The following is a 10624-nucleotide window of genomic DNA, read 5'->3' as shown; positions in this document are numbered from 1 at the left end:
GTTTTAAGAATGCATTTTACTGAAACCAAACATCTTTCCCCAGTGAAAACATTCATCTCGACACCGTAAAGTTCTGTGAGATCCCACTCAGGCTTTATTTATACCAAGCTGCACTGACTGCTGATTGTCTTATCTATTTGCAAACTGACTCTGGGGTTCTGCTCAGAGAGAGTACGAGGATTGGGGGGAACAGAGTTAATGAGCTTATGACATTGTTTGCTTTAGCAGTCAGTAACAGGATGAGTATGTGAAGAGGGACACAGCTTTGGTATGTCTAGTTAGAGGGACAGTTCACCCCACCCTCACCCTCATTACCTGTGGTGCTATTTATCAGTCTAGATTGTTGTGCTGTTGGAAATATCAGCCAATGAGATGTGAAAGTGCCATAAAATACATTTGAAAAACTAAACAGCAATGTTTCTTTCCAGAAATCATGAGCTGGTTACAGTGCCATTTAATTCCATTATATTCCAGAGAGAGCAGACATCTCTACAGCCTACAACACTCTACAACCCACACCAAAACAACCTAGACTGATAAGCAGCACTACAGGTAAGAGGAAAAATATGTTTTTGATTTGGGGGTGAACTGTCCTGTTAAAGGCAACAGAACCAGAGTGTAATTTCCCCTGGAAATAAAACAGATGCAACAGAAACTGTTTTGGATGAGCAGAGTGAGTCCTCAGCTGGGCATGAGGCAACACACATGTGCCTGAAGGAGGAAAAATCATTACTGTGAGCTAATAAAAGTACAAAAATATCAGAGCAAAGAGGTTCTGCTTCCCATTTCTTTCTTTACTGGAAGCCTGGTTTCTTGTCTCCTCTGAAACCATCACATTCAGATCAGCTTTCTTTGACAGTAGGCCCGATGTGCTGGTCCAAGAAATTTGCCTTCAGGGCGCTCTGTCAGGAAGTCCTTTCTTGGTTAGGTTTAGGGAAAAAAATCACAGCTTGGCTTGAAATGAAAAGACCTCTGTTAGAAGAATAACTTTTTCCATGTGCTGACTGGACAGTATAGGTGTAGTGGTATGTAGCCTATGGGGATATTTTTTTACCATGGCGCCCTCTCCTGGAGCTGTGGTAGACTTCACCTTATGTGTGTTAGTGCTGTAAGTTCAACCCAAGCTTTGACCTTTGTGAGTGCAGGTAATTACTGAACTTGCTGATTCCTGCTTATGCAGTAATTAAAGGTGGAGAACAAACTATAAGTTAACTTTCATATTGTATCTATATATAGGAAAATTCAGATACTTGTTAATACAGGTGTAAATTAGAAAATATGCCCTTTTTTATTTGGATGAACTGACCCTTTAAGAGTTGTGTTAGCGTGGACGTGGTTAAGGTCAGAATAAAATATTTGTCATGGTGATGGTGCCTCTGAATCTGAGCAGAAATATGTGTTCTTTGTTATGTCAGCTAAAGTACTGTGGTTGCAGACCATTTTAATGCCTCTAGTGTCAATTTAAACAGAATTGTTCAGAGATGCTTGGGTTTACTTTTTAACACAAGATGGAGGTTGTTCACATTTTTGTGTGTCATAAATTTGATAAATCATCCTATGTTTTTCATTTCACATGCCATAATTTCTGTATTTGGTATATTGTATATTACTGATTTATTATTAGTGGTATTTTTGATCGTTTATTTTTTGTCGTCATACGTCATACTTTAATGTCATGGCTATCTGAAACTCACTAACAGTAAGTTGGGCCGCTGTAGATGCCATAGATTTATGTTTTTGCATACATTCCAATATAATTATTTTCAATGCCTCTAGTGTCAATTTAAACAGAATTGTTCAGAGATGCTTGGGTTTACTTTTTAACACAAGATGGAGGTTGTTCACATTTTTGTGTGTCATAAATTTGATAAATCATCCTATGTTTTTCATTTCACATGCCATAATTTCTGTATTTGGTATATTGTATATTACTGATTTATTATTAGTGGTATTTTTGATCGTTTATTTTTTGTCGTCATACGTCATACTTTAATGTCATGGCTATCTGAAACTCACTAACAGTAAGTTGGGCCGCTGTAGATGCCATAGATTTATGTTTTTGCATACATTCCAATATAATTATTTAATCAATATGAAACATTTTCAAGTGGACAGTTATAGTTTTCCTTGTTTATATACCTCTAGATACATGGACTACCACCTCACTTCTGAGTACATAGAGCTTTAATATAAATGAATACACTGGTAACAAGGAAATTTAACATTCAAAAATGACCCAAAGATGTTATATTCCACTTGTGTTTATTAAAATTATGCTACTCTGCATGTCATTTAACATGTACTCTTGATACACTTGACTTTAGATTGACACCTCTAATAGATGCACTACAGAGACACAAATATTTACATTTTCTGTCTTCGATCATCCCAGAAAAAATAGTATCTTAAGCTTTTTAAGTAATCTCTTAAGGCATATTATAGTTTTTTAGTTCCATTTTGATCTCAGACAAACTTGTGCTGACATCATCATCAACTGCAGTGACCTCAACAGACACTAGATGTCCTCATAGGACAACTGTGCACTAAAGCATTGGGCATTGCCAGCAAGAGATCCCCTCCTGTGTCCACAATATGGCAGCACATCCTTAGCCGTACACAGTAATGCTTCATTACAGCCACTCACTTCACCTCTCACTCATTTCAGTTCAGATGATCTTCATCAACATCAAGTCTATAATCTGATGGCATCTTCTCTCTCCTATGACCTCCTCTCAAAGACCACACGGGGTCCCGACTTGCTCCCCCGAGGTTCAGAGATGACCCAGATGGCGGGGGCCTTCATGAAATCCCTGTCAATCACCTTGTTCTCCTCAGCCCGGGCCATTGCCTCGAGTTCAGGGGAGGTTTCTGGGCACCAGTCTGCCATGAACTTATCCTTTGCCTCACAGTAATTCACCACCACCTCCTCAGGTTGCTCCCCTAACACCCAATCTGGAACAGAAAGAGAGGGAACAGAGTGGATATAAAAGAAAAGCTGTGAGTGATGACATTTAATAGTGGAGACACACACTTCTGTTTTAAAGGAGCAGTTTTATGATTTAGTGACATCTAGAGATGAGGTTGCAAATATCAAACAAATGAATACACTAGCCCTCACCCATCTTTCAAAGCATGTAGGGAAACCTACGGTGGCCTTCAGGTAATGTAAAAAGGCAAGAGGGTTTCTCTACAGCCAGTGTATCATTTGTCCGTTTGGGCCTGCTGTAGTCTGAGTGGGCGGAAGTTCGCTGCACAGATCAGCCTCTCATTGGGCGGAACGAGCCACCTGCTGAAGTCCGCCCTACCACCTCCAGTTGCAGTTTTCAACACGTCCTTTACTAACTTTTGCGGTGTTTGATCTCGCAGGGATGGAGCCATTTTTCTGCCATGGTTCGCATCCTGTAGGCGATATTTTTGTGGGCATGTTACACCAAAACCTGTTTCCCCCCGGCAATATTTTTGTAAGCGCACCATTGCTGTGGCACAGCCAAGAACAATTGTGATTGGTTGAAAGAAATACAAGCAGCTGGGGCGTTTTTTTTCTCCAATCTTAAAGTGAGAGTCGGCCCAGCCAGACCTTTCTTTTCTTGAGATTCTGGTGAGTGAGACTAGGCCTGCTGTAGAAATGGCGGTGCAACATCGTGGGCTCAATTTGACATATGTTGACATGGAATTAAAACTTTCAGGCCCGTCACATGATGCCATGTGGCCCAAAATGTCTTTCCCATAGACTCACATTGTGAAAGATATGCCTGTAAATCAGTGGATACCTTTTTTGAGCGTCACAACTGCTGTGAAATGACTTGTTTTACTATCAGGATTTGATCCATTTGGTCCGATAACATTTGAAAGTCTAGAAGAGCTGGAAAATTCAATAATTTTATCCTTATAAAAGTTAGCAGAGTGCTAAATCTGAAGTTAGTCGCTAGTGCTCCTGCTCTATGGGCCCTAAGATATGGGATATCTGGGTAAATTTATACCTGTGAAGTCAAATTTCATGCAAACCTAAGCAATTTTAATAGGAATGAGCAGGGCCCTGCCTCGAACACTGTATCCAGATCTCTTTACATCTGTACAGAGGATCCACTCCCAATGTAGCTATAAAGGGCTCATTCTAAACCAAGAAAAACACATCAATTCTTAGTTTCAGGTGATTAGACACCAATGAAAACATAATTATGGATGCAGTCTGGTAACAAACCTGCAAAGTCATGGATGAGGTCCTTGATGAGGTGACCGATGATAGCGTAGAGAACACCCAACACGACAAAGACTGCCATGATCAGGTAAAGGACATAGGTAGGCAGGTGGACAGCATCCCGAGATGGGGGTATGTAGCTCTCAAACAACACCGTCCCATCGTCTTCCTTGAAACGAACACGTAAGCTGTCCTCCGTCATCTCCATTGCTGTCTGAGAGTCTTCAAAGCTGCTGTCAGCCTGGGAATCCACTTAATATCTCAGAGTCATCGCTGTATCGAAATGAGGCGGCACAAAGGTTTCATCTTTCACATCTTTGTATGCAAATCACAAAGAGATCAGAAGGAAACTCTCAAACTTTAAAATCAAATTTATATTTCTGCAGATACAACCACATTGTTTCATAATGTAACACAATAAATATGCTTCCAACAAAAGTTCAACAGCCACAATGTGAATGAAAAAACTTCTACATACAGCCAAGAAGCAGGCAGTGGTCCTTCAATTCACCAGGCGTCTTCACACTCCTGGCCACACTGAGCAAGTAAGACTTAAATTAAAAGTACAACTATATCTCTCACCCTGACAAGTTCTTTATTTGGGCTCCCTGTTCAAACTCCCTATCTGTCCGCCTGTGGAGCTACGCAGATGGAAACTAGATTAGCTGCAGCAGCTTGAGGTACTCAAGGTCAGAGGAATGATGCTGCGAGCAGTTTGCTAATGAGGCAGAGAGAATTTACCTGATGCAAAGGAAGACATTCAAATCTATGTCTGTCTGTCTCTGTCTGTCTGTCTCTGTCTGTCTGTTTATCTATCTATCTATCTATCTATCTATCTATCTATCTATCTATCTATCTATCTATCAATTTCTGCTGATGACATTATCAAACAGTATTTAATATGGCTAATGTACAGTAATCCTCAGCATTGACAAATAAGGTCATTGGCCCAGGTATATCCAGGTATTAGAGGAAGGTAAGATGGATTAAAGGACACAGATAAGACACGACAGCACTCTTGTATTATTCAGTTGTTTACTGGAGAGAAGCTTGGTCCAACACCACAACAGGACAGTTTGACTGGTCGGTGAAAAAAAATGCACAGAAACTGCAATTCATCTGTAGTTTTACTAAACTTTCTTCAGGAAATTTAACATTTTAATTGGAAAGTGATTTCAAGTTATACAGTCTTTGGATTTATATGTCAACAACTGAAATAAAATGTGTATTTTTACAGCTTTGAAGTTTACATGGTTCATAATTTACATTCTTTGCAGCCTACAACAATATAGAGCACTGTATTTGGAATGACTGACAATAAAAGCCATGTTTACATCCATCTTTAATAAGTAATCTTAGCAAAATGAGTACAAACTATAACAACATGTTTTATATAAAACAAAAAAAAAATGCTTTAGCTTACGCGTCACTACAGCAAAGAGACAACACTAAGATATGACGTGACAAAAACTGATCTGAACCACTGCTGTGACAAAGTGAAAACTCAAAGGGAAGTGGCGTAAGGGGTCACGGGGCTGGCGAAGGTCACACTATGAGTAGATATCCTTTTTTCTCCAGGGTATGATGAAGCCATGGCGCTTTTCAGAGGAGGAGGAGGGGTAGATGGGTGGTGGCAGCCTCCGTCTAACCAGTAGAAACCGGGCAGCGGGCCGTCCTTTTCCTTCTCCATCATCAGCATGTCTTTCTCCATCAGCTTACTGCAAATGCTCAGCCGCCGCTCTTCTTCTATTTCTGCTCTCCCTTCCTCTGAATCATCCTCCACTGGTTTGGGGCCAAGAATCCAGTCTGTGAGGTGAAATAGAGCAGAGAAGAAAAAAAAAAACTTGTGAGAATGAAATGATTTTCTGTGATTTCTGAGTGTCTTTTAAAGGGGCATTCCACAAACTGTACATATGAAGTTCAGATAACTCCTCATGGAGCCTTTGAAGAAGTTATACAATTATCTGTTGCTCTGAAGGGAGCACTCCAGTTACCCCGATGATGTCATAAATTGTGTCTTCAAATTCAATGAGTTGCATTATATAAAGGATTCAGTGTTTCTGGATATCTTGACCTCCTAACTTTGTGGAAGTGCAGTCGAAAATGACAAGAGTGCCCCTGTAAAGTGTTACTTTAGCAGCAGTCATTCACTCAGATTTTAATTATTTCTTGGAAATCATCTTAAAGGCAAACTTCACCCCACCCAAATGACTATTTGTATATCAGTTACTCACTACATGTTACCTTGAATTCATGAAGAAAACATTGTTTTTCTTGCACACCTCGCAGTGAGCGAAGAATCCAAAAACTGGGGGAATTCTTGATGAATTGAAGTCATAGGGGTCCACATTTAACAACAGCAAAACTACATCAAAAAATCCGTTTACAAACTCTCACACGACTCATGTAGTATAATCTCATTAAGTAAGTCTCATTTATCCAGTCGTACGCTCAGTACTTCCCAAACACATGCATTTGCGCTAAAACCTTACTTGCTAAAACACTTCCGCATAAACAGCGCAGGTGTGCTACTATAAAGTTGTCTGAGTCGGAAAGCATATCCCGACTTTATCTGAGCTGTTTATTTTATTGCTATCTTACTGATTTTAATGACCATTTCTTATCTTGATTTTAACCTTGGCCTTCCTTATTTTATCTTTTACTAGATAACATTTTATGACATGGTATTTATTTTATTCTTCTTGTGTTTTAATTGTTTTTAGTTTTATTGTACAGCACTTTGTAACTTTGTTTTGAAAGGTGCTATATAAATAAAGTTTATTATTACTTGTCCCTGTGTGAGACTGTTTGTGCATAAGTGTTGTAAATAGTAACATTATAGCGAAAATGCATGTATTTGGGAAATGCTGATCATACGACTGGATAAATATGAGACTTGGATTATACTGCAAAAGTTGTTGGAGAGTTTGTAAACTAAAGTTTTGGTATAGTTTTTCTGTTGTTACATCCAAACCTCTTTGACTTGTATTCATGCAGAATTTTCTCCGTATTTGAATTCTTCGTTCTTCGTGGATGCGTGTGAGAAAATCTTCACGAATTCAATGTTAAGGGGGTGAGTAACTGACGTACAAATGGTCATTTGGAGGGTGACACATTCCTTTAATGGTACAACAAAGGAAACTGTGGAGAAGGTTGACCTGTGCACACAAACCTCAGGGTAAAAGTAAAGGAGAGTCATCAGATAACACGGTCACCCACAAGGGGAAAAAAGGGAAAGACACTGATACAGTCTTGGCCCATGAGTTCAGGGAGGAAAAAGGACTCAAAGACACTGGAGTGGAGACAACGACGGGAAGGAGACGACACCAGCCAGGGGTTACCTGCTAGGTCATGCATCAGATCTTTAATCAGATGTCCCACTATGGCGTAAGTGGCCAGTATAACCAACACCACCCCGACTAGGACATAGACTACGTTGCGCGGCAGAGTTATAGCATCTCTCGCTGGCGGTATGTAGTCGACGAAATATGCCTCCTCCTCCTCCCTTCTCCTGGAGGACAGCTGGAGGAGCTGTCGGTGCTCAAACCCCACAGGTGCGAGGTTCATAAGAAGAGCTCCTCCTGAGGCGTTTAAGGACACAACTGGTTGTTGGTTCATGGTTATAGTTGCTTTGGTGGCTTTGGTTAATACTGTCTGTATATGATGGTCTGCTCAAGGACGGTGGTGAAACCTTTTTGGCTGTTTTTTTGGGTGGGTTATTGCCTTGTTGCAGATCCAAGCTCCTTAACGTCACTGTGAAAACTTGGGAAACAGGTGATAAAGGTGCATCAGATCCAAGGAAGGAGAGTAAAAAGAAAATCTTAAACATTTTTATATTTTCTGAAGCTGGGGAGAATGGCAGGACCGATGACAGATGGAAATGTCAGGATGATTCAGAAATAAGAACACAGCTTCTTATGAGTGACGGCTCGCTGTCACAAAACAGTGCCTCAGAAAAAGTAGCTCACCAGACAAGAAAAATGTGATACCATAAGTGTGCCAACTTTCCTAATCTTTCGTCTAGACTTAAATCCAAGCGTTCCTCCTTCTAGTGTTTTGGAGAGGGGCCCTGGGTCAAATTTCCAGGGGAGCGAGGAGTGTGAGACGGAGGAGAGGTGAATATAGGACAGACAGAGTTAATAGGATTGAGTCTGTCACAGAGCAATATCAGCTTTCCATCTGTAGGGATTAGAGATATGAGCGAGGAGAGGTGGACAGTAATACAGCAAAGAAGCTTATGGTTCTCCATGACCATGTTGCAGATATATATTTCTATATATATATAGATATATGTTACAGTAAATGCACTTTCTCACTGGTTTAAGATGGCATCACTTCATGGATATCCCCTGCTTTGAATTCATCTTCAGCACAGCCGGTCCACCTCTTATATTCTATAAATGTCTTGTCACATAATTCACTGAAATGACACTTTATTTTCATGGCTCATTTCTTGCTTGATAACAGAACAGATGGTGATATTTCAAAATGTACCAACAGGAAAACTGAACATCGTCCAATGTAACTTATGAAATTTGATAAGGAACAACAGATCAGCCCACTTTCTAATATAAATATTGAGATGACCTTAAAGATGAAAAGGAACAAATTTTGATGAAATGAAGGAGTTTAAGATGTTTTCGTGAAGTTTAAAGATTCCTTACCTTGTTATTAAGACCTGTAACGGCCCCTCAGTTCTTCTCTTTGGCTTGTGAATGAAAGGACTTCCAAATTAGCATGTGTCCTACACAGACGGGTCTGTAAATAATCACAAACATATGACAGAAAGTTAAGGTCATGCAAATAAAAAGGCTCACCACAGTGGCTGCTACAAAAACCCACCATCATTGAATAAGTGGGCGGGCAAACAGCAATCCAGAATTTCATTTTTATCCACTCAGATCTTCTTGGTAGAGCATCAGGATGTAGATGGTTTAGTTTCATTTTCTTTTTGTGGCTCAGGAACTTTGCAAAACTGAGAAATGAGAAATTGCCATTCTATGAAGGTGACGGCAATATTCGCAATGAGGATGAACCAAGAGACCGGGTGCAGACCGAAGTAGAAGACGTGCTGCGACATGCTGTGAGGAAGCCCAAAGATAAGAAAAAAAAAAGATTTAAAAGGATGATAAAGTTGAATAAAAATCAAATCTTCTCATAAAAAAGGGACCCAGGTGAAAAAGAGACAAGAAAGGCAGCGTGGGGTCTCTGAATGTGTCTCGGGATGAGGCTGTCAGGAGACACAGGCTGTCTGTGTCAGTGTCAAGGTGTTCTTTAGTAATCCATGACAGGATTTGGCTGACACATGTCACCACTGTCACCAGCAACACCTTTTAACTGAGTCAGCAGACAGCAAAACAGAAGACAGGGGCTCATTTGGCATCACCTGAAGTACCTGTTGACATTCAAGTGTGGTGCAGTTTCAACAGCTGATTCACAGCCACAAATACTACAAGAATACTATGAGAATACTACAAGATAATAAAAATGAGCAATTTAATGTATTATTTTCCTTCGCTAAAGTTTTAGATAAATGTCTGGAATTACCTTAAGAATGACTCCTTTCTCATTTACTTGCAGGATCCATTCAGTTCAGTGAAAAAATTTTGTTAAGAGAAGGGTTTCCAAGTCTTCTCCAGGTGAAACAGGAAGCAGATCAATTGCAAAATCAGCCTCCACAGAAAGGACTACAAGCTGAACTACTTGTTCTAACTAGTCCTAAGCAAACAAAAACAAAAAAAGCCCCGTCTTTCAGTCAGTCCATATCAGCTGTGACTCTCAGGCCGGGGTGACCACCTTCTTGGGTTTGTCTTCTGGCTCCATCAGCCAACTGAAGTATGCATCGCTCAGGAGGAAGGCCCAATAAACGACGGTTAGAGAGGTGTTGACGGTCATGATGCCAATGATTAAAGGATGCAGCATTGTGGCAGACTGGGTGGACTCTTTTTAAGAATCTGTGTCACCTCAAAAAACCGAGCGTCTGCTGCGTGGGCCAAAGGTTGTCTCTGTGCTTTAATCACCTCCCTGTCCGCTTCTACTCTGGACTCCCCACCCCTCTCCACTCTCTCTTTCCACTGGCCACTAAGTTTCTGTAGCAGCAGCAGTATAATCCTCTTCAGCCGCTTTGTTACAGAAGATGAGGTTGCATTAGATGAAGGCCTGCTTTACAAACGTTCATCCGTAAGATGTTGTTGCGTAATGCATATGTTCATTCTTTACAGTGTGCAGAATTTAGTGTGGTGTGAAACTGTGTTATGTAAAGAAACTGCTCGAGACAAGGCCGTAGCCATGGAGTCAACACTGGGGGGGACCAAATCTGCACAGCGTCCCCCTCCAACACATTTTTTGATACATTTTCAAGTATTTAAATACAATGGACTTCCAGTTGATCAAACATAGAAAAACCAAGAGTCAATTTAAGTCCAC

The 10624-nt window shown here is 40.5% G+C and overlaps 1 protein-coding gene and 1 long non-coding RNA gene across 2 annotated transcripts; both read right to left on the bottom strand.

Moving 5' to 3' along the window:
- Positions 1–2429: 2429 nt before the first annotated feature.
- LOC125902226 (uncharacterized) lies at positions 2430–4337 on the bottom strand. The gene is made up of 2 exons (XM_049598420.1): positions 4202–4337; positions 2430–2952 (listed from the first exon to the last, which is right to left on the bottom strand). Exons 1-2 carry the CDS (start codon positions 4278–4280, stop codon positions 2720–2722), a joined length of 312 nt encoding a protein of 103 aa, XP_049454377.1. The 5' UTR covers positions 4281–4337; the 3' UTR covers positions 2430–2719.
- Positions 4338–5216: 879 nt separating this feature from the next.
- Positions 5217–10243, bottom strand: LOC125902612 (uncharacterized). The gene is made up of 3 exons (XR_007451117.1): positions 9746–10243; positions 8863–8956; positions 5217–6004 (listed from the first exon to the last, which is right to left on the bottom strand). It is a non-coding gene; the product is annotated as an uncharacterized LOC125902612 (long non-coding RNA).
- Positions 10244–10624: the final 381 nt, after the last annotated feature.

This window comes from Epinephelus fuscoguttatus, linkage group LG15, assembly GCF_011397635.1.
Source record: "Epinephelus fuscoguttatus linkage group LG15, E.fuscoguttatus.final_Chr_v1".
Classification (NCBI taxonomy): domain Eukaryota; kingdom Metazoa; phylum Chordata; class Actinopteri; order Perciformes; family Serranidae; genus Epinephelus; species Epinephelus fuscoguttatus.
This window is presented reverse-complemented; position numbering and strand designations above follow the sequence as displayed.